The sequence below is a fragment of the Quercus suber genome, unplaced genomic scaffold, assembly GCF_002906115.3.
Source record: "Quercus suber isolate HL8 unplaced genomic scaffold, Cork oak 2.0 scaffold_32, whole genome shotgun sequence".
In the NCBI taxonomy this organism is placed as follows: domain Eukaryota; kingdom Viridiplantae; phylum Streptophyta; class Magnoliopsida; order Fagales; family Fagaceae; genus Quercus; species Quercus suber.
In genome coordinates, this window is record NW_027069497.1 from 970438 (window position 1) to 995212 (window position 24775).

At 33.3% G+C, this 24775-nt stretch overlaps 2 protein-coding genes and 1 pseudogene across 2 annotated transcripts; all 3 read left to right on the forward strand.

Moving 5' to 3' along the window:
• The first annotated feature begins 2193 nt into the window (after nucleotides 1-2193).
• LOC111984748 (cyclin-L1-1-like) lies at nucleotides 2194-3826 on the forward strand (annotated as a pseudogene).
• Nucleotides 3827-4689: 863 nt separating this feature from the next.
• LOC136066367 (topless-related protein 3-like) lies at nucleotides 4690-5664 on the forward strand. The gene is made up of 4 exons (XM_065770550.1): nucleotides 4690-4833; nucleotides 5025-5135; nucleotides 5253-5432; nucleotides 5515-5664. The coding sequence occupies exons 1-4, from the start codon at nucleotides 4804-4806 to the stop codon at nucleotides 5647-5649; spliced, it is 456 nt and encodes a 151-aa protein (XP_065626622.1). The 5' UTR covers nucleotides 4690-4803; the 3' UTR covers nucleotides 5650-5664.
• A 14012-nt stretch (nucleotides 5665-19676) lies between these two features.
• On the forward strand, nucleotides 19677-23663 carry LOC112023263 (receptor kinase-like protein Xa21). Its single transcript, XM_065770497.1, has 2 exons — nucleotides 19677-21824; nucleotides 23101-23663. The coding sequence occupies exons 1-2, from the start codon at nucleotides 19733-19735 to the stop codon at nucleotides 23454-23456; spliced, it is 2448 nt and encodes an 815-aa protein (XP_065626569.1). The 5' UTR covers nucleotides 19677-19732; the 3' UTR covers nucleotides 23457-23663.
• The last annotated feature ends 1112 nt before the right edge of the window (nucleotides 23664-24775 follow it).

The following is a 24775-nucleotide window of genomic DNA, read 5'->3' on the forward strand; positions in this document are numbered from 1 at the left end:
TCTGGATTTGAATAAATATTTAAATTCATTGGATATGTTGAACATACAAAAGTGTTCAATTCATTGGAAATTTGTAATGAACAGATTATTAGGATTTTTAGAAAAATTTGGATACGTTTAATACGTTGAATGTACAAAATCATTAAAATTCAATGGAAATTTTTGTACATTAAATATATAGATTGTTCGAATTTAAATAAAAATTTCAATACGTTGGATACGTTGAATATACAGAACTGTTAAATTCAACAAAAATTGTATACATTAGATGTATAGATTGTCTGAATTTGGAGAAAAGATTGGATATGTTTAGTTCGTTGAATGTACAAAATTGTGAAAATCCATTGGGAAACTGTGTACATTAAATGTACAAAATTTCCGAATTTGAAGAAAATTTTAAATATATTATATACGTTGAATATATAAAACAATTAATTTCAACGGAAAATTGTGCATATTAATGTATAGATTGTCTGGATTTGAAGAAAAATTTAGATACGTTTAATAAGTTGAACGTACAAAATTGTAAAAATTCAAAGAAAAATTGTGTATATTAAATATACAGATTGTCTGGATTTGTGACAAAAATTGGAAATGTTTAATACGTTGAATGTGCAAAATTGTGAAAATTCAATGGAAAATTGTGTACTTTAGATGTATAGATTACCTGGATTTGAAGAAAAATTTAGATACGTTTAATACATTGAATGTAAAAAATCGTGAAAATTCAATAGAAAATTGTGTATATTAAATATACAAATTATGTGGATTTGAAGAAATTTTTAATAAATGGGTAGAGAATCTAAACTTTAAACTCCATGTGTATGTAAAAACGGCTCAAATAGCAAAATATCAAAGTATATAAAAAACATGTATTTACCGCCATAATTGGCTAAGCTAGCTCTCTCTTTATCTAAATACCAAAAAAAAAAAAAAAATATTTATGCTCACAATATTCTACTCTCGTTACATTATCACTATTTTTTTCACGATGAACGAATGGTGATCACTAAATATCATCAAAATATGGAAGTAAAAACCTATTACAAAAATCAATTTTTTTTTTTTTTTTATGGGAAACAAAATCAACTTATATTTCACTTCAAACACTACTGATTTTTTTAAAAATAAAAATAAATATATACTAATAAATTTAGTTTTTTTTTTTTTAGTGGGCTAGAAAATACTATAGTTTATATTAGTTTAAAATTTTTAATAATAATGGGCCCAATTAAATGAGCACAGGACCATACCGTTGAGCAGTGATCCAAGTCCAACTACAGAATTCTTTTGAATTTCAAAACATGTTACCGTTGAGTTGAGCAACATTCAAAAATCCCAGGCCAGCCCGTACCTTGCTTTCCCCATATAATTATAAATAAGAATCCCTCACATAAGCCAGACTCTGTTGTAGACTTTGAAATCACAGAGAGAGAGAGAGAGAGAGAGAGAGAGAGAGAGAGAGAGAGATGGGTATCAGCAATGGAGGGTTATTTTGATCCGAAGAGTGATGGGGCAAGGGGGTGAGGAGTGCAGAGAGTGCTGTCTCCATTTGCTTCTCATCAAAAACAGACAAAATCTCAACCCATTCGCAGCACAGGTTTCTCTCTCTTTCTCTAAAATTTGTTTCTATGCTTTGATCAAACTCAATTACTTTCTCTATTAATTCATTCTCTTTTGGAATTGGAAAAACCAAAAAAAAAAAAAAAAGGATTGGGCATCACTGCTTTTTCCCCTTTTATCAATTCCGATTTTTTTTTTTTCAAATCATTTAAAAAACAAACACTAAAGAGTCTTTTTTTTTTTTTTTTTCATACTATTCTCTGTGTCTGTGACTCTATTCTTATGTATTCGTTTGCCAAAACTCAAAAGATCACTTTGTTTTTTTGATGGGGCAAAAGGGTTTTGCTTTTTGCCACGGCCATGGGTTCTCGCACAGGTATTTCTTAATTCAGAATTTGGACTTTGATTTTCATGAATGAAAGTCTTCTATGATATTTTGAGCAACTGTTAGACTAATAATTGACAACATAGATTTTTATTTTTAAAAATTGAAACAATTGCATGTTCGTAGATTATTATCCCTAAGCTATATTTAAATGTTAAAATGAGATTGAGATTAAAAATTTGATGGGTGTGTTAGACTAAAATTTTGTATTTGTTATGTTGTGGCAGTTTTGTTGAGTTATTTGGTTTAGAATGATATACAAGGTGATTGTCAATTTCTACTTAACCGATGAGCAACTAAAGAACTCATCTTCTAGGAAAGATGGTATTGATGAAGCTACTGAAACTACCTTTCGAATCTACGGCTATGATCTCATCCAAGAAAGTGGCATCTTGCTTAAACTGTATCCCCTTTTTTTTTATTTTTTTATTTTTATTTTTTAATTTTATATGTTGGGTTTATGAAATTGTTTACTTTTCTTAATTTTTTTGGTTCAGTATGTTACCTTAATCTTTATACTTATAGACCTGAAGCTGTGGCGACCGGGCAGGTTCTATAACATCGTTTCTATTGCAAGAAATCGTTTTCTCGCTTCAATGTTAAGGTTAAGTTTTGTCTCTTATCATTCTCTCTTTACATTGACAATAAATGTAGGAAAGAAAAGTATTCTTTGAAATGTATCCATGATATTCTAATTGTTAGAATTATGGTTAAATTCACAATTTCCTAATAGTTGAAGTTTTTGGGACAATTAGTGATTTATCAGGGTATCAACGCAGGTGGTCATGAGTTCAAACCCTATCTTCACTCCAACTCTCATTAAAACTGTTAAAAATCCCATGTGTTGGGTCTCACTTCTTAAGGGGGAGTTTGAGATTATACATGAGGGGAGTGTTAGAATTATGGTTAGATGATTAAATAAACTGTTTTTTATTTGTTAAGCATTTGGGATAATTGATAATTTACCACTAGTTTTGTATCCGTGATTCACCTCTACCAAGTCCAACATTTGACTTGAGCTTCATTGAATTAAGGTCCTTGTTTTCTAGAATGTATTTTTATTCTTACATTTTCTTAGCAACAAATTAATAATAGTTGTGTTACTAACTTGGAACAGCATAAAACTTCTATGCCAATGTAACTCTTCCCTTAATTTTCTGGGATATGATAATTTTTTGCAGAAAGTTGCTGCAAGCTGCTTGTGGCTTGCATCAAAGCCCGAGGAAAGCCCAAGGAAAGCAAGACAAGTCCTTATTGTTTTCCACACAATAGAATGTGAGATGGAGAACTTACAGATAGAGCATTTGGAGATTGGTTCACAGGTTAAGCACCCACCTTCTTCTCCATGGAATTACCTGTTTATCATTTTCTTCTTTGGCACAAGAATTTAATTTTTCTTCTTTTTTTCCTTTTGGCAACCACTGAGTACAATGGCTTTGTCTGAGTAGGTGGTTAATTTTAGCACTTCATGTGTCTTTGCACTTATATAGTCCTATTTTTCTCTAAAAATGCAATAAATTCTCATGGTTTCCTTGTTTATCCTATTACTTTTCTAACAGAAATATCATGACCTCAAGACTGACTTGAGCAGAACAGAAAGATATATATTGAAAGAGATGGGATTTGTTTGTCATGTTGAACATCCTTTCATATCTAACTACCTTGCCATTCTCAAAACACCTCCAGAACTGAGGCAGGAAGCTTGGAATCTAGCAAATGATAGGTACTTTTTGCAAATTAACTACTCATGGACAAAAGTTTTGCACTTTCTTTTCTTATTATTTGGCTATACATTTAACAAGGGAACTTTGCATCTAAAATTTGTATTCTTCAGTTAAGTCTAATAATAAAAAAAGTGTCATTTAGTTTACATATCTATATAGATAGTATTCATAACTATCAAAAAAGAAAAGAAAAAAAAAGACAGTATTCATAGCTGTCTGTAGTATCATATAGAATCTACAATGTATAATATTAGATTTTTGTATGAAATGTTCATAATTCGACTAGTATGTTTGAGTGTACACTAAATACTCTTTGGACAATGTATAGTGCTTTTATTTTTGGTGGGCTACATAAATCCTTCTTCTCCAATCTATTTAGGGCCATATTCTGTTATATTTTTTATGATTATGCTTTTCTTTCTTTTTAGACCGTTATTATATTTAGGCCTCTCTTAAATGCTTTTAGCTCCTTGAATCTATAAATTGCCTCTCTTTCTTCTTTTTTATTTTTATTTTTTTTTAATATTTTTTTTTTTTNTGTGAAATTTTTGTTGAAGTTTATATTTTGGCTGTAGCAGAAATTATGCATGTTGGTTAGCTTGCATTCAACATATCATAAAGAGGCACATGCACTATTTAAATCCTCTGATTTCCCTAGTTCTGGGTTTAAACTAAAACATGTCAAGGAAATAAATAAAGCAGTCAACTTCCCATCATGTATTAGTTTCTTGACACAGTTCCCTTTTATGGGCCTGCCTTTTTAAACTTTTACTTTTCGTGTGTGTGGTATGAAACATGCCTAGTGACTGGTTCAAGGATGTGGCACTAGCTGTTTTAATGTTTTCCCCAGCTTAAGATATTACCTCTTCTTCTTGGGAAAACCATTTTCTATTATTTTTCTTTTCACACCCTTTCCCCCAAACTTTCTTTGTAAATGAGCCACTGCATTTTGACAAATACATTCTGGCATAGTGTTGATTTTATTTTTTAACTTCTATATCTTTGAAGAATGGAGTTGATCCAAATGGTAGGAGCATGGAAAAGCCAAGAACCATGGAGGATGTAACTGATTGAACCAAACCTTGGCAGTTGTCTGAAATTGTGGATGCTGTCCAGTTCTGATTAGTTACCATGCCTGAAGGCACAGATTCTTCCAGCAAGGTTTGTGAAGTATCTTGTATTTAATACCTAATTTTCAATAAGTATCATAAATTTTACTAAAAGTTCAAAAGAATTAATACACAGGTTGGTTATAATGTGACCTCTCAACTCTCTGCAAGTTTACTATATTTCACTTTTTATTATAAAGTTTATATACTTGATGATGCATTTTGCCCTATGTTTATACTTAGGTTGTTCAACTTCTATATGCAAATTCTGGCATTGGGGTTTTGGCACTTGGGTCAGATGGTGTTCAGAAGCTGTGGAAATGGGCACGGAACGAACAAAATCCAAATGGAAAGGTACTTGCTAGCTTAAAGCATGTTTACTTAGTTTTTTTTTTCCTTAATAACTTGTGTATGTCTGCTTGAGATTTTTCTTTCTTGGAGGAGATTTCTGAAGTCTGCGTGTGTTTAAAGGCCACTGCCAATATTGTTCCTCAATACTGGCAACCAAACAGTGGTCTTCTTATGGCTAATGATGTCTCAGGTGTCATCCTTGAAGAATCAGTACCATGTATAGCACTATCAAAAAATGACTCATATGTGATGTCAGCCTGTGGTGGAAAGGTTTCATTATTTAATATGATGACATTCAAGGTAAGTCATTCCATACATGTCTTGCAAACTTCATCAGAATTGGGATTATTAATGGATTGCCATCAATTGCTCTAATTTGTAGGTAATGACAACATTTATGCCAGCACCCCCTGCTTCTACCTCCCTAGCATTTCATCCTCAAGACAATAACATACATCATAGCTATTGGCATGGAGGATTCAACTATACACATATAATGTTAGAGTTGATAAGGTAATTACTTACTACAGGTTAATCACACTACCCCCACCCCCCAAAAAAAAGTGATTTCTTTTGCTCTCTTAATATAAGCGAATGCTGTTTTTCCACGAATCTTAATATCCTGGTTTCGTTGGGGGCTGATGCTCAAGTAAGTGGCATATGTGGTTCTTTTGCTATTTAATACTATTACAATACAATAATAATTGTCAAAAAATTGTAAAGAAGTAACATCCTTTTGGTAAGATAAGGATGTTACTTCTTTAAAATCTACTTAAAATTAGTAGGATTTTTTAAGCTGTTGAATGTCCTCAGCATGTTATTAAACAGTCTTTTGTGGGATCTATGTATGACTGAATTATTATTTTATGTGGTATAGCTTCCTCATCTTGTTTTAGACCTTTTGAATTTCAGGTTGTCATTCTTTAGGAGTGTTTTGTATATTGGAACTATCTTCTCTTTTGAATAAAAATTCTTTTACTTATGTTTGGAAAAAAATCATAATAGACTTTTTACATGAATTGATATTTTATTATAAATCTTAGAGCTTGACTTTCAGTGCTTGTTGGGTGTTAGAATGTAACACTAAAAATATATATATTGTCAAAATATTTCTATAATATGAACTTCTATTATGTTTTCTTTGTTTCTATTTTGTAGAAAATAATGAACTTTGATTCTGTTAAAAATTGAGTGGGATAAGGCTTAGAAATTGAGCTCTAGTTCAGTTGGCACCTTCTCCCTTATAAGTACTTGGTGAAATGCTAAGACTAGATTTTGAATAGGATTGATCCTTACATTATGTTTCTGCAAGGCATGTTGAAAGCAGAGGAGCCTGATAGAATTACACCCATAGAGCATGATCCTAGCAATGAGCAGACCAGCAAATCATGCACTGTGATTACAGCTGTAGTAAAAAAAGGCTCCTCCATGATTCTAGCATTATTAAATAGAGGCGCATATCACTCTATCTATTCTAGGAAAGCTAAGATTGTGGTATTCCATATTTGTTGTATATTTACTTGATTGTAGCCATCCTGTACAAGTCCATAAAATGGACCAGAAACATTCTGTAATTGATTATATATAAGATATAGAAGTCTTCTCTCTATCTCAACCCTGTGAGATAGAATTTCTCAAACTTCTTTATGGTATCAGAGCTAACAGGAAGATAGAAAGAACTTGTCTTCTTTGTTTATCTTTTCTAGCATTTTTTTTTTTTAAAAATATGTCAAACACTACCACCCAAACTGATAATTATCCTTACCCTGTGACACAAAATATTGCCAATTTTGTGTCACTCCGCCTCACTTCCACCAATTTCCTTCTATGGAAGACACAAATGCTTAACATCCTGGAGAGCTATGACCTTCAAGGATTTATCAATGGTGATACTACATCACCACCTCAGTTCATCACTGTTGATGAAACTGAACCCCAACAAAATCCTGCGTTTTTGAAGTGGCGTAGATCTGATCGACTTGTCAAGGGATGGCTCACTGCCACTCTCTCAGAAGAAGTCCTTGGTATTGTCGTTGGTCTCAGCATTGCAGCTGAGGTTTGGAATGCATTGGTTCATGCCTTTGCCCGTGTTTCGCCCGATAGAAGCCTTGCACTCAAGCGGAGGCTCACCTCTATTACTCGAGGAACTGACACCTTGAGTGTGTTCTTAAGAAAATTTAAAACTATATGTGATGAACTTGCTGCCATAGGTAAACCTGTACCTGATCACAAGAAGTCATGGTGGCTTCTTAATGGACTCGGCAAAGAATATGAGGTTTTCACAGCAACTATGCTTCGACCTCCCATTCCTCCATATGCTGAGATTGTGACTCATCTTGAAAGTTATGCAGACAGATACAAGCTTGACACTCCAGCAACCTCTCCCATGGTGTTTTATGGTCAAAAGCAAAACAAGAACAAGAAAAATCAAGGGCAGCAAGTATCATTCAGTTCCAAAGGACGAGGTTTCATTCAAGGCAACCAATCTGACTTCAAGCCTTACAACTCTCAATCTCGAGGACAGTCAAGCAATCAAAACGCAAACAACAAAAACAAAGATGAAGTTGTTGTTTGTCAGATATGTAATAAAAGAAATCACACTGCTATCAAATGTTTTAATAGATTTAATCACTCATTCACTGCTGACAATCTGCCTCAAAGTTTTGCAGCAATGAAATTAAGTGATATTCAAGACTCTGCTTGGCATCCTGACACTGGTGCCACAGACCACATGACTGGAAATGCAGGTAATCTTCATTCCTTAACTCCTTATACTGGGAATGATGGTGTAATGGTTGGAAATGGTGATATTTTGCCAATTACACACATTGGCAAAGCCACTGTAGGATCAGGTGATTCCTCTATTCCACTTAATGATGTTTTACTTGTACCAGACATCAAGAAAGATCTCCTCTCTATTAGTAAGTTAACTTCTGATTATCCTCTCAAATTTGAGTTTGATGGCCCTGGCTTTGTGATAAAGGACAGGATCACTCAGAGGATAGTGGCGAGGGGAAGGAAACAGAAGGGACTATATATTTTGGATGGAGGACCGCCTAACAAAATCTTAGACAAAGATCCAACAGCTCTCTTCTCAAACAGATTTCGCCAAGTCAATAAACAGTGTTGGCATCAACGCTTAGGACATCCTCATCAAAAAATTATAGATTATCTCCATTCTCATAAATTTATCACTTCTTCTCAATCTCAACTGCCTGATGTTTGTACCAGTTGTCAAATGGGAAAATCTTGTAGATTACCTTTTCTACAAAGTGATAATAATATAAGTATCCCTTTCTATAAAGTTCATTGTGATTTATGGGGGCCAGCTCCAATTGTTTCCAGAGACAAATTTCGGTTCTATGCCATTTTTGTAGATGAATTCACAAATTTTACATGGCTCTTTCCTCTTAGACATAAATCTGATCTATTTGACACATTTGTCCAATTTCATAATTATGTTTCTTGTCAGTTTGATGCCAAAATACGCATATTTCAAAGTGATGAAGGAGGGGAATTTGCAGCCAAAGCATTCACTGATTTTTTGACAGCTAAGGGTATCCATCATCAATCTACATGCCCTAAGACTCCAAAACAAAATGGCAAGGCTGAGAGAAAGCATCGAAGCATCATAGAACTAGAATTAACCATGATGTTCCATGCCAAAATTCCACCAAGGTTCTGGCTGGACTGCTTCTCCACAACAGTTTTTCTGCTCAACAGATTACCCTCTCCTACTTTAGGGATGGACTCACCCTTCTATCGTCTCTATGGCAAACATCCAGACTATGGCACTTTTCGAATCTTGGGAAGTAGGTGCTTTCCTTATCTTGGGGACTATAGACAACACAAATTGGAGCCAAAGTCACTGCCTTGTGTGTTTCTTGGTTATAGCAGCAAACACAAGGGATACAAGTGCCTCTATCCTCCAAAAGGTCGCATTTACATCTCACGGCATGTGGTGTTTGATGAGTCCATTCTACCATACTCACAACCCACATGTCTTTATGGCCATGAACCAGTTGAGAGGGAGCTTTGCACCTTCTCTGAATGGGAGAACTTTGCAGCTGACAGCACCATTCCTACATCATCAAATCCTTCTCCACCATTGACAGCATTTTCTCCACCACCATCTCCAACTGATTCTCAACTCTCTTTGCCTCAACCACCACCTGCTAGTCCACAGTTAAACCTAGCAGTAAGAGCACTATCTGAAAATAATTCACCCATCTCAGAACAGCTAGCTACTGTCAGGCCTCAACCAATTCAGCACACTATGCTTAGATCCAAGGTTGGCATACGTAAGCCAAATCCAAAATATGCAAATTTTCATGTTGTCCATGAGATTCCAGCAGTCCCAAAATCAGTCATTGCAGCCAAAAAACACCTTGGCTGGTCTGCAGCGATGGATGAGGAGTTGGCTGCCCTTTCTGCCAATCAAACTTGGACCCTGGTTCCCCGTAGACCAGAAATGAATGTGGTGGGATGCAAATGGGTGTACAAAGCCAAGCTACAGCCCAATGGTTCCCTTGAATGCCTCAAAGCACGTTTAGTGGCAAAAGGCTTTAATCAAGTCGATGGAGTGGATTTTTCTGAGACTTTTTCACCTGTCATCAAGCGAGCCAGCAGCAGAGTTGTCCTCACAATTGCAGTTGTTAAAAGTTGGGAACTTCGACAACTTGATGTCAAAAATGCATTTTTGCATGGCCACCTTAGTGCACCTGTCTACATGCAACAACCACCTGGATATGTGGATCCTGCTTGCCCAACACATGTTTGTCAGCTAAGTCGAGCTCTCTATGGTCTCAAACAAGCTCCTAGAGCTTGGTTTGATCGACTTAGTGACTTCCTCCTCTATCTTGGGTTTTATTGCAGCATCACTGACCCCAGTTTGTTTATCTGCCATTCTTCAGGGGGTATTCTTATACTACTTCTGTATGTAGATGACATGGTAGTCACCGGTGACAACCCAAATTGTATTAATTGGCTCATAAATCAGCTGGCTCAACAGTTTTCAATTAAAGATCTTGGCTTCCTTCACCATTTTCTTGGCATTGAAGTTCATAAGGTTGGACATAGTCTTTTCTTGTCCCAGCAGCGATATGCGTTAGATCTTTTAGCTCGAGCTGACATGAGTGCTTGCAAACCTATTTCCACACCCATGCCATGCAAAGGTAGACATCTCTCACATAACTCTAAGCTATTTTTTGATCCTAGCAAATTTCGAAGTCTTGTAGGTGGACTCCAATACCTTACTTTTACAAGACCAGACATTGCTTATAGTGTCAACCATGTCTGCCAATTTATGCAATCTCCAACAGTGGCACACTTTCAGCTTGTCAAACGGCTCTTGTGGTATGTTCAAGGAACAGCTCACTTTGGGATGAAAATTCTAGCTGAGAGCACTCTGACCTTTATGGGTTCTCCGATGCAGATTGGGTTGGATGTCTAACCACTCGAAGATCCACTACAGGCTTTTGCACTTTTCTTGGCGGCAATTGCATATCATGGAGTGCAAAGAAGCAGGCCACTGTGGCTCGATCTAGTGCTGAGGCTGAGTATAGGTCCATGGCCTCTACTGCAGCTGAAATTACTTGTCTCTCTTTCCTTCTATGTGACCTAGGCATTCCACAACCTCAAGTGCCTATTCTACATTGTGATAATCTAAGTGCTCTGTATATGTCTGTCAATCCAATTCTCCATGCCAGAACAAAACACATCGAATTGGATTACCACTATATTAGAGAACATGTGGCGCTTGGAGCATTGTTGACTCGGTTTGTTTCATCTTCAAATCAGCTTGCTGATATATTTACCAAGCCTTTGTCAAAAGTTCAATTTCAGTCATTGCGTGTCAAACTTGGCCTTTGTCCTCATCCACGGCCATGTTTGAGGGGGAGTGATAGAATTACACCCATAGAGCATGATCCTAGCAATGAGCAGACCAGCAAATCATGCACTGTGATTACAGTTGTAGTAAAAAAGGCTCCTCCATGATTCTAGCATTATTAAATAGAGGCGCATATCACTCTATCTATTTTAGGAAAGCTAAGATTGTGGTATTCCATATTTGTTACATATTTACTTGATTGTAGCCATCCTGTACAAGTCCATAAAATGGACCAGAAACATTCTGTAATTGATTATATATAAGATATAGAAGTCTTCTCTCTATCTCAACCCTGTGAGATAGAATTTCTCAAACTTCTTTAGAGCCCTGCACTGACAAATTGATATGGAATTTTGAGCTTATTTAGGCTAAAAGTAACTTGTTTTGTTCTCTTGTGAATTTCAGGTAACAAAAGGTTAAACAAACACAAAATCATGAGTGTTCTTTGGAAATTCCAAAGCTACAAGCTGATAGATAACGGTTTTAATGGGAAAACTATAAATTCTTGAATTTGAATTGCAGTGAAGACAGAGTTATATAGATGATCAGTTTCGACTGCAAGTGTGTTTTCTTGAATTTGTTTATTACACAACTAGTGGTATTGAGCTCTTTTATCGCATTCAATTTGTTTATTAGAACTAATGGTTGTGTTTGTAGTGGACTGATTTAGATATGACATCTAGCTGTTAGATATGCATAGCTGACAATTTGTCTTCCCTTTCTGATTGGCAGCCTTGTTCAATGGGGTTTGCTACTGGTGGAAAAACATTCTTAATGTGTAGTGGGTTTTGCTTTTTGCCGTGGTCATGGAATCTTGTATAGGTAATTTTCCTTTGAAACTACTTCTCTTTTATCTATTTCTTATGATGATTGATATGCCCTAGTTCTCTAGGGCAAAGTCAGCAATTAAAAGAGGATGTATAGGAACCATGAAAAGAAAGAAGGAATTATCCTACATGTTCTGCTTCAACTGCATTGGATGATTAATTTTTTTTTTTAACTGGTAATAATTGTTAAAATATTTTGTGTAGATTGTTTACGTGAGAAGGGGTGTGAATTTGTGTTTTAAGACTAGTTTCATCTTGAAAGTTTACAAAGTCTTTTGAACATAGAAAGTAATACAAACATTGACAAATAAAATAATTCTGAAAATTTATGGACATATGTTTTCTAGAACACTTTTTATCTTAGAAAATTTATGTACATTCCAGAACATGTTAGCGTGTGTGGTGTACTTGACATGATTGTGTGATTTAAAAAAAAAAAAAAATTATTTGAATACCAAACTTGACTAGCTATGACAATTATCAATTTAAAGAAATGGTTTTTAACATGTCTCAAAGTTACATTCTTTTTTAGATAGTTATCAATTTCCTTAACAATACGTGGTACCTTCAAATCTCACTAAATCCCATGACGTGCATGGCATTGACTAGACTTTACGGAGTCCATGATAATTTAGGGTATGATGAAGGAGTGAGGAATATTTTGGCAACTGTCATGTTCAATACCAGCTCTCTTTCTTCTCTTCTTTTTTTACCTCCTAGTAGAATTTCATATATACTGGCTCTTGGTCTCCCTTGAAACAGCGTTATCATAATTGAATAAATGAAACTTCCTTATCTTTTTCCAAGTCTCAAACTTGATATGAGCCGAAGTTGAAGATGAATTTATTAATTATAATAAATCAATATATATATATATATAAAAGCAGAGATCTCATGCAGGAGAGCATGAGATTTTGCCAAGTGGCACTCTCTTTGAAAAGATAATTGATTTTTTTTTTTTTTTGAAATAAAATACATCATTCTTAATTTATTACACTTATTAGATGTCACATCAGTTATTTACTAAACTCAATAGATTTTAATTAGTAATAAATAAGACTAATGGATAAGATAGAGGGATGTTAATCATCAAAAACTCTTTGTTTTCCTTATTCTTTCATCCAAAGGTTTTCTTATGTTTATGCCTACTCCTCTTCCCTTGTAACTAAATGCCTACTCTTCCTAAACCACTACATGCCTTCTCCTATGCCTATGTTGCTAAATTACCGATTCTATGTTCTATAATTTGCACAAATTGAAATAGCATTCAGATTATTTAAGAACACATGAAATCATATAAAAATCACCAAATTAGAGTTTAAAATTATAATTAATTTTTTTAAAAAAAATCTAGGCACATTTGCACAAAAATTCCATGTAATTAAGTCACACTTAGGAATATTGGACCATTTTTCCTTTGTATAAATAGAAGGGTCCCAATGGGATGAGGGGGCTAACAATTTTCTCTCCAAAACATTTATTGTAGGTACACAAGAGTTTTCCATTGTAGACTTTTCACGATTAAAGAACATGACTTGCCAACTAATCAAACTAGAGTTTTTAGTATCTACAACAATTTCACAACATCAAAAACAAACCCCTGTGTATACAATGTCAAATTTCATAGTCTCCTGTTACATCAACTGAGTGTTTAATTTTTCTCGCAAAGTATTGAATAGTAAAGCTTCTGGGCCATAGTCTCAATTACAACTCTCAATCATGTTGGACTTGGATGACACTTATCAACAATGTATCATTATGAGATGTAGAAAAAATTTGGAGTGTACACAATGTTTAGTATGGATGGGAAGAAATTTCATCATATTCCAACTGGTTAGGTTAGTGAGGGATCTATTCCAATTTAATGATCCTGGAATTTTGTATACAAGTAATAATCAAGGAAACTTCTACCTAAAATAAGTCGGACTTTTGGCAAGAGAAAAAATTGATATCAAGTTAAGGCTAACCAAAATGGACCATATTCTTAATTTCTTATCTCTATTTGTTCCATGTGCGAGACTAATAGTCAATGCTTGGCGTATAAAAGTTGAACATTTTATCTAAAGTCCATCCTCTGAAAGCTTGAGAAAAAATTCATTTAAACCAACACAATATATAAATTATAAAGGAATCAAAGAAAAATTGTCAAAAATATTGAAAATTTAATTTATGCTTAAATTCTTATAAGGATGAACACAATAGCAATATCCTTTTAAAAAAATAAAATAAAGATAAAATAATCTATACTTATTTTGTAAGTATGATAAAGTCCTATCACAAAGTTTTTTGAGACTCGTCTTGATTAGTGATTAGAAGTTATAAAGGAATAATCATCAATATATATATATATATATATAAGCAGAGATCTCATGCGGGAGTCCGTTAGGTCTTGCCAAGTGATGCTCTAATTTTGCATTTAGGATTTTTTACCTCTTTCATTAAGTTTTTTTTACTGTTACCAAAAAGTTTACATTAACTTATTTTACTGTTATCTCATTAGTCTCTCATTAATTGCCTAAGCTTACATTACACATTTCTCTTTTTTTCATGTCTTTTAGCATATCCATCATTTTAATATTTTAAAAAAGTAAAAAAAATACTAATTAAGGACTAATAGTAATAACTAACTAGATAAGGCATTGGAGAGAGATAGAGAGACATAAAAATGTTGTGGATTGTTAAATAGAACGCATTGTTTCACTACAAAATTAAAACGCATTGTTTCACTATAAAAGACCTAAGACTGACAAAACATTTGAAAGAGAGAGAAAGAGAAATCTGAAGGGACGTTGCCTCCGTCATATTGGCCTCCCACCACCATCAAGACGCCGAAACCCCTACGGGTATTTTTTTTTTCTTTTTAAATTAGGAGATTAAATATGATTTAGGTTTGGATAATTTAGTTGGATGGTTTTGTTTTGGGTATGTAAGTAGAGAGAATATTTGGTACGCAATGTAAAGCCATATTCTACGATGGTTTTAAATCATCTATAAGACACGTGCATACACACTTGTCCACACCATGTTTTAATGTCGCACTATCAATGAGTGAAAGACAGTGAAAGAGTTGGACATACTTTTATTTCATAGTATTAAATATGTGAACACAACACAAATTATTTGATTTTTATGGTCTTGTTATTCTTTTGCATTTATTTTTGTTTCATGATTTTTTTTAAAAAAATTAATCTTACCTTTTTTTTTAAGGGTGAAAAATTAATCTTACCTTGAGAAGGTTATAAATATGCAGTGAAACAACAGTTAAAAATTGCACACACATAACCATTATAATTATTCAGTTCAAGGAATGAGTAAAAAAAAAAAAAATTAGAGGAATATTGTAGAATAAAAGTTGTTACAAAATGTCTCTCTCTCAGAAACCTCATGCGAGAGTGCATGAGGTCTTGCTAAGTGGCACTCTAATTTTGCATTTAGTCTTTTTTTACCTCTTTCGTTAAGTTTTCTTTTTTATTATTACCCAAAAGTTCACATTAATTTATTTTACTGTTATCTCATTAATATCTCATTAATTGCTTAAACTTACACCACACCTTTCACTATTCTTCATGTCTTTTAGCATACCTGCTGTTTTAGTATTAAATAAATAAATAAATAATAAGTAAGGGCTAATAGTAATATAACTAACGAGATAAGATTCTAAAGAGAGATAGAGAGACACAAAAATATTGTGAATTGTTAAATAAAAGGTATTTCACTATATATTACCAAAATAAAAGATCTGAGACTAACAAAACATTTGAAAGAGAGAGAAAGAGTAACTTAAGGGGTCACCAGCTTCGTTATACTGACCTCCCACCACCATCAAGACACTGAAATCCCTACGGGTAATCTTTTTTTCTTTTTAAATTAGGGGCTTAAATATGATTTAGGTTAGATAATTTGGTTGGTTAGTTTTTGTTTGGGATATATAAGTAGAGAGAATATTTGGTGCACAATGTAAAGTCATATTCTACCATGGTTTAATTTTAGATCATCTATAAGACATATGCATACACACTTGCCTACACCATGTCTTAATGTCGCACTATCGATGAGTGGAAGATAGTTAGAGAGTTGGGTATACTTTTATTTCATAGTGTGAAATATATGAACACAACATAAATTAGTTTATTTCTTGGTCCCATTACTCTTTTGCATTTATTTTTGGTTTCATGATTTAAAAAAATAATAATCTTACCTTAAGAAGGCTACAAATATGCAGTGTAGTTATTAAACCAATTTTTAATATCTCAAAATGTATATGTTTTTTTACTCTAATTTAGTTTACTTTTTCTTTATAATTTATATACAACATTATTCAAATCTGTTTTACATAAAATATCACAAAATTATCCGTGTATCGCACGGGCAACTAACTAGTTTATTTTCAATGATAGATACTATAGGTTCATTAAAAAGACAACAATTTGATTAAGTATAAGCAGGATTTGATTTAAGTCTCTTATTAAAAATACAATTTATCCTCTTAACACGTTAAATTAAATAGTTTAGTGAAAAGTTCAACACACTAATTTAAATTAAATATCTCACTGCCACATCAATGAAAACTACAATGGTCATACTACGTAAGAAAAGTTCATCAATTCTTGGTTCCTCAATCACAGGAATATTGGGAAACTCATAACTCAAATTAATGCATGGACTAGTCACTTGAGAGATAGAGAGAAATTTTTCCCCTAGTACATAAAAATATATAATTAAAACTTCTTTATGTGGTGTTGAAAATTTCTTCAAAAAGTAGAGACAAAACCAAGTGGGAGCCCAAGGGGCCCGGGGCTCCCCTGAGTCCAATTTTTTTTTAGTTATAATATTTTTCATTTTTTTAGTTAGGCTCCATTCCAAAACCTTAGGCATTCTTTTTCTACAATAAGTCTAATTAGCCTCACCTAAATAGCAAGTATCCAACAAAAAACTTAACAAAACAATAAAAATATTCACAATAGTGATTGTATTTTAGTTATAAAAAAAAAAAAAAAACTATTTTACCACCAAAAAACCAAAAAATCATGTGTTATTAGAGAAGGTAAAACTAAATTTTTTGCAACTACAGTAAACTGGTATAAATACCAGTTCACTGTAGCAAGTTGTTAAAAATAAAATACAATATTTTATTAAGATTATATCTTTTTATTTAATTAAAAAAATCAAATTCTCTCGCTTTCTTTATTATTTTAAGGAATTGTTTATATTATTTTTAATGGAGTTATTAAAAAAAAAAACATTTGATATTTTGTGTATTGTAAAGTAAGGTGGTAAAATAGAAAAAGTAACTTTTTGAGGTGCTAAAAGCTAAAATTTTTAGCATCACCAATGTGAATGCTCTAATTTCAACCAAAAAAAAAAAAATCCTAACCAACCTAGTATTAAAAAAAGAAATTATTTTGTTTTTGTTTGTCTTTGTTGGTAAATGATTGCATTTTAATGTATTTAGAAATAATGATTTTTAATTTTTATAAATGGATGCCTATTTGGAGTTTTTTTTTTTTTTTTTATTGTATTTTAGTTAAAAAAAAAAAAAAAAAACTATTTTACCACCAAAAAACCAAAAAATCATGTGTTATTAGAGAAGGTAAAACTAAATTTTTTGCAACTACAGTAAACTGGTATAAATACCAGTTCACTGTAGCAAGTTGTTAAAAATAAAATACAATATTTTATTAAGATTATATCTTTTTATTTAATTAAAAAAATCAAATTCTCTCGCTTTCTTTATTATTTTAAGGAATTGTTTATATTATTTTTAATGGAGTTATTAAAAAAAAAAACATTTGATATTTTGTGTATTGTAAAGTAAGGTGGTAAAATAGAAAAAGTAACTTTTTGAGGTGCTAAAAGCTAAAATTTTTAGCATCACCAATGTGAATGCTCTAATTTCAACCAAAAAAAAAAAAATCCTAACCAACCTAGTATTAAAAAAAGAAATTATTTTGTTTTTGTTTGTCTTTGTTGGTAAATGATTGCATTTTAATGTATTTAGAAATAATGATTTTTAATTTTTATAAATGGATGCCTATTTGGAGTTTTTTTTTTTTTTTTCTTTATACTCTGGCTCTCGCTCCCTTAAAATCCTGGATCCGGCCTTGTCTACAAGAATTAAAAAAAAAAAAAGTTTTTCCACTGAAAGAAGATGAAGCACAATTTTGTGGTAGTGGAACAATATCAACATCAATATCACAACAACAATATCTGGCGTTAGAACATCAGTCATCATGATAATAATTTGACAATTATTAAGGTTTTTTTTAGTTAAATTAATCACACACTAGCATTTCTCTTTAAAAAATTCACACACTAGCACGCTTGTTATAAATTACTCCAAATTTGATTGGTGATAAATTTTAGGTTTCGGAGGGTATTTATGTCATTTTCTAGGTTTTAGGGGGATATTTTAGTAAGTTTATAGGTTTAATGGGTGTTTTGGTCTTTTTAGTGGTTTTTTGGTATTTTAGAGTTGGAGTGATTTATAGAAATGATACTTGGTCATAATTTGGTCTAATTGGGTACCTAGTTAAAACCCTAAAAATATTAATATTAATTAAGTTAATACCTATTTAATCCAATTAATAATTTGGTAGGTTTGAATTTTATTTAAGTAGGTGAGTTTGGGTAGACAAATAAGCTTCTACACAAGTTAAGCCTTGAAATTAGACCAGCAGACCATCATTGACTTGACTTTTCTTCAACATCAAAGTGAATAATAAGTCTAAATTTACTTAGATTTTAACAATTGCAATTTAAGTGGTCAAGCTCTGAGATTCCATGTTTCTGATAAGATTTTAACAATTGCAATTTATGTGGTCAAGCTCACCATCATTGACTTGACTTTTCTTCAACATTAGAGTGAATAATAAGTCTAAATTTACTTGGATTTTAACAATTGCAATTTAAGTGGTCAAGCTCTGAGATTCCATGTTTCTGTTAAGTCCACAATTACTTGGCCATTATTCATTGTAATAAACATAAACTGTAGAAGTCTCGTGTGATAGCCTTCTATGTCTCCCTTCACACTCATGATGCTAATTAAAAGGCGATCCATTCTCCTGCTCTTGGCTTTTCTATTAGTGCAGCCATGCATACTTCACTTGTCCCACTCTTCCAACAACTTTACAGATCAATCAGCTCTCATTGCCTTCAAATCTGAAATCAGTTTTCATCCAAATGATACTATCTTCTCTGCTGGTAACTGGTCCACAACAACAAACTTCTGTGAGTGGTTTGGGGTCTCTTGCAGCCGACGCAGACAAAGAGTCACAGCCTTGAACCTTTCCTATATGGATCTACATTCCCCTCATATTGGCAACCTCTCCTTCCTAGTCTCACTTGATCTTTTAAACAACAGCTTCTCTGGTTTTCTGCCACATGAGATTGGTAATCTACACCGCTTGAGGAAACTTCAGTTGTCAAACAACCTATTGGAAGGTAGTATTCCTCCAACTCTACATAATTGCCAGAAGCTTGTAGTTTTATATCTTGATGGAAACAACTTAAATGGTAGCATACCTAAAGATTTAGGCATGTTACCAAGGGTTCGCAAAATAGACCTTAGTTCAAACAAACTTATGGGTACAATTCCATCGTCCCTTGGCAATATGTCATCATTAGAGTTCTTGTATTTGAATTTCAATAGCCTCACTGGTGCATTTCCTCTTGTCATCTTTAACTTGTCTTCTCTAAAGCATGTTGCTATTACAGGAAATTACCCCATAGCAGGAAATAACCTTTCAGGAACACTCCCAGTGGATCTTTGTGGCCATTGTCCTAATCTTCAAGGACTCTATATTACTGACAACAAATTCAGCGGTAAGCTCCCCTCACAGTTTAATAACTGCAAAGAGCTTTTAGATTTATCTCTATCATACAATATGTTTGATGGAAGTATTTCAAAAGGTTTTGGGAGTTTAAAAAAGCTTGAAAACCTCTATCTTGGAGGTAACAACTTAATTGGAAACATTCCTCCTATCATAAGCAATTTATCGATGTTACAACGGTTTTATGCTGAAAGAAACAACATTAAAGGAAGCATGCCAAGTGATTTATGGCGTCTCCACAATCTGAAGGAATTGGATATTCATTTTAACAATCTCACTGGGACAATACCCCAAAATCTTTCATTCGATACTAGGATCCCTTGCCCTAATCTTGGAAGCTTGTATCTTGATGGCAACAACATTAGCGGTTGTATCCCATCATACCTTTCAAATTGTTCCAACCTCGTCGAAGTAGATTTATCTGGAAATTTACTCTCTGGGCCTATACCTAGAAGTCTTGGAAACTTAAAATATCTCAAAATCTTGCGTCTAGCTGGGAATCAACTAACAGAGGAGTCTGGGCATCAAGAGCATAGTTTTCTTACATCTTTACCCGGTTGCACATCTTTAGAGGAGCTAGATATTTCCTACAATCCCTTGAATATTACAATTCCGGAAACCATTGGAAATTTTTCGGCACTTAAATTAATTGTGGCAAGTCAAAGCCAAATAAAGGGTCAAATTCCAATGGGAATCGGTTCCTTGAAAAATTTGACCTGGCTTGATTTGAGCTATAACAATTTGTCTGGAAATTTACCGTCAACATTAGGGGGATTAGAGGAATTGCAAAGATTGCATCTTAGAGACAATAATATTGGAGGGAACATTCCAGAAGAGCTCTGTCAGCTAATCAAGCTGGGAGAACTATTTCTCTCAAATAACAAAATTTCTGGATCCATCCCGAATTGCATTGGAAACCTCAATCTTTTGCAGAGATTAAACTTGAGTTATAACAAACTGACATCATCAATCCCATTGAATGTGTGGAATCTTGAAAATCTGTTGTTCTTGGATTTATCATCAAATTCCCTCTACGGATCTTTGTCTCCAAACATGAAAAAACTCATTGCTATTGAGTACTTGAATTTATCTCATAACCAAATTACTGGAAATGTTCCAAGTATCATTGGTGCTTTTGAAAGTCTAGGTAATCTTGATTTGTCAAAGAATTCATTTCAAGGAGACATTCCAAATTCTTTTGGGCAATTGAAAGGAATGGATCTGCTGGACCTCTCTAACAATAATCTCTCAGGTGCAATTCCTAAGTCTCTTGAGGCACTTCGGTTTCTCAAGTATTTGAATTTGTCGTTCAATAAGTTATCAGGAGAGATACCATTTGGTGGACCTTTTGCAAACTTCAAGGCAAAATCATTTTTAGGTAATGAAGCACTTTGTGGGAATTCAATTTTTGGAGTTCCACCTTGCACAAGTCCTAGTTCTAAAGGAGCAAGGATGAAACAACTTTTGCTCAAATATATTATTCCTAGCATTGCATCAATTATAATCTTTACAATGCTGGTCATTATGCTAAGAAGACATCCACAATATAACATGCAAATTCCAAGTTCACTTTTCACATTACCTACAGTGGATTGGAGAATGATATCATATCAAGAACTTTGTCGTGGGACAAACAACTTTTGTGAAAGCAACTTGCTTGGAATTGGAGGGTTTGGTACTGTGTACAAAGGGATACTGTCTGATGGGACTACTGTTGCTGTAAAAGTTCTAAACTTGCATTTGGAGGGTGCTTTTAAAAGTTTTGATGCTGAATGCAAGGTGTTAAGGGCATTACGACATAGGAATTTGGTTAAAGTCATCAGTGTATGCTCCAGCCCCAAGTTTAAAGCTTTGGTGTTGCAGTACATGTCAAATTATAGCCTTGAAAAGTGGTTATACTCTCACAACTACTGCTTGAATCTTGTTCAAAGAGTAGGCATTATGGTTGATGTTGCATTGGCATTAGATTATCTCCATAATGGTCAACTAGAATCTGTGGTGCATTGTGATTTGAAGCCTAGCAATATTCTTTTGGATGAGGACATGGTTGCACATGTTGGAGACTTTGGCATTGCAAAGATTTTAGCTGAAAACAAGGATGCAACCCAAACCAGAACCATTGGTACAATTGGCTACATTGCACCAGGTATACATGAAATCACCTCAATTCATTTAATTTCTTGGCTAATTTCATGAATAACATTAGTAGTGGCTAATTTTAGGAATAAGAATGTTGCATGGTAGTTCAAACCAGCTTGTAATCTAGTTGCATTAGATTAATAATTTGTTTTATCTAGTCAAATACAATCTAATTCAACAAATACAATTTAATCCAATAGTACTTCAATACTAGTCTCGTAAATGCATCCATGGTATTGATATGGCTTATTGCATTAGTTTATGTAAAATAGAAAAAAGCCTCACATTTCACCTAATAAATCTCTAAAATCTCCTACATCAACCAATGTAAAATTGTGCAAAATTCTATTTTTGCTACAGTGTAAATATACACAGTTCTGTAGCTTTGCAAATGCATATTTTAATAATTCTTTACTTCAACCCATGAGGAAGAGAGAGATATGATTTAAACAAATAATAAAAAAAAATAGTAAAGAAATAGTATTTTAATGAAAAGTAGTGTAAAATAGATAATTTAATGTTGGGTGTTTTGAAAAGTGAGTATGTAATATAGGAAAAAAAAAAAAAAAGGTTCATATACTAAAATAGAAAACTTTTGAACGAGCTAATGCAAATGTTCTCCCAGTTTATAGCCATCAACAATATACAAAGGTAATGATCTCAGTAGATTAGTTTTCCTAAATTGACTATAAAAGTTTAGTTATGGTGATCAATCTCTAAGGCTCATTTTGAAGTCTAACTTAAATGAAGACACAAATGAATATGTAGATATGGGGTGTTCATATTCGGCTCGGGAGCTAAACATAATTCCAAAAGTACATAACCAATATTAAGGACACAAATTTCTTCATAAATTGTCAATAAAATTTTTTCATAGACTTGCCACTAATACCACTTTTATTTTTTACAAATCACAACCTACCACATTAATGATTGTGAAAAAAGTACACTACATTATGTGTTAAGCCAGACGATCATTCCTAATAACAAAGTTAAACCATAAGGACATAATAGCAAATAGACACATAAAGAACTGGTCAAGGCACAATTGAACCAAAAATAAATAAAGAGAAAAATCTAGCATACACATATACACCAATTGATGGATTATGAATGGATACAGTTAAAATCTTTTTTTTTTTTTTTAAATCCTTGTATGAATGGGGTGTGGGGTGTGGGTGTGTGTACCCACTAAAAGTTTTTATTTGTAGAGTTTTTACTTTGTTTGGACAAACATGTGGATCATTAACTTAAAAACTTGTTGACATATTTGAGTATGACAGAATATGGTTCTGAAGGGAGAGTATCCACCAAATGTGACATTTATAGCTATGGGATAATTTTGTTGGAGATGATCACAAGAAAAAAACCTACCGATGAAATGTTTGTTGGAGAACTAGGTATGAGGCAATGGATTGCTTCACTTCCTGATAGAATGGAAGTTGTGGATGATGGTTTGCTTAGTATAGAAGATGGAAGAGATGTAACTGTCATGCAAACTATGCTTTCATCTATCTTGGAATTAGGCTTGAGGTGTTCTGAAGAATTACCAGATGAAAGACCTGAAATCAAGGACGTGGTGGCCAAAGTTAACAAAATCAAATTGGCACTACTTGGAAACAGAAATAGGGGTGTTTGATATTTACGCGATTGCTCAAGTTTTTTTTCAAGGTGTAATTTTGTTACCCTAGTTTGGTATGTCATCTAATTTTGTAAGCTTTACAAGTAGTATGTTACTCGGGGCCAAAATCAGTCAAAATTATCTCAAGTTATTAGTATTTGTAGTTAATATGCCAAGCTTTTAAATTATTGTATAAAGATATTCGGTTTGACATTCTAAAATCTTTTTGAATAAGAAAATCTATACTCCTAGTTTCAGTAGGAAAAGAATGACAAACGAAAAATTTCATACTTCACGCCCACAATGCGTGTGGTTGTATGTGCTTGTAGCAGCTATATGAAGGGCATTAGTACCAACCGTATGAAGGACCGATAAATACAATTACACAAATGTTTGTTGGCAATAAGTTGAGCACGGTTTTTTTTTTTTTTGGCTTAATAACCTAAGCACGATTTGAAAGAAGGTTTAGCTTGAACTTGATCTTCTAGCATTTAGCAAAAAGAAGCCCTTTAGTGAAAATATGGGCTAACTCATGGGGTACATAGCATCATAATGCCACCATAAAAATACCCTTTCCTTAACAAAATAAAAATCAATCTTAACGTGCTTCATCCTAGCTCAAAACACAAAATTTTATAGACAAATATATGTCATACAAATATTATCACAATAAAAATTATTAGACTTGGAAAGAAACATGTACAACATGTAATATTAGGCGAAACTAAATTGTATCTCAGATATCACACTAAATGCTAAAGAGTAATATTCTCTACTTTTATGTTCGATTTCTCATGTGTTTGTTTTGTTGTTTATTAGTATTCATCTTATATGACTTATTCTCATCGATTTATTTTTCTTTGAAAATAAGTTTTGGAAGAATTATATGTAGGGGTAAAGGCCCAAATCCGATATTAGGCCTTGGGCCTTGGCCAAGAATATAGGTGATTCGAGGACGATTAAATAGTAGTAAGTGGTTTATGTTTAGAGCTTCATGAGTATGATATGAATGGGGAGGTGGTCCGAGGAGGAATACCTCCTTGGATAAGCTAAACACGGATCTGATGTAGATCCTAACGATCAAGGCGACCTTTTAGGAAGCTCCAATGATAAGGATGTGCACCATAAACGTACAAGAAAGATGGGAACCCAAAAATATCCAAGGGAAAGTTGTTGCCATCGCATTGAATGCTTTGCAACTAACTTTCTGGTTTCATTTATGTGGAGAAGACTCTTGAACAATGTTGCCTAGGTTATCCTGACTCACAGAAGGCCAGAGAGGGTGTCTGATGGGACAGACACTCAAGTAACAACCTGGATTATCAACAAATGAAGAG

Coding starts and splice junctions, on each gene's coding strand:
- LOC136066367 (XM_065770550.1), top strand. CDS start 4,804: ATGCCTGAAGGCACAGATTCTTCCAGCAAG. Junction 5,136..5,252: donor AACAAAATCCAAATGGAAAG/GTACTTGCTAGC, acceptor GTGTGTTTAAAG/GCCACTGCCAATATTGTTCC. Junction 5,433..5,514: donor TTAATATGATGACATTCAAG/GTAAGTCATTCC, acceptor TCTAATTTGTAG/GTAATGACAACATTTATGCC.
- LOC112023263 (XM_065770497.1), top strand. CDS start 19,733: ATGTTTGATGGAAGTATTTCAAAAGGTTTTGGGAGTTTAAAAAAGCTT. Junction 21,825..23,100: donor AATTGGCTACATTGCACCAG/GTATACATGAAA, acceptor TGAGTATGACAG/AATATGGTTCTGAAGGGAGA.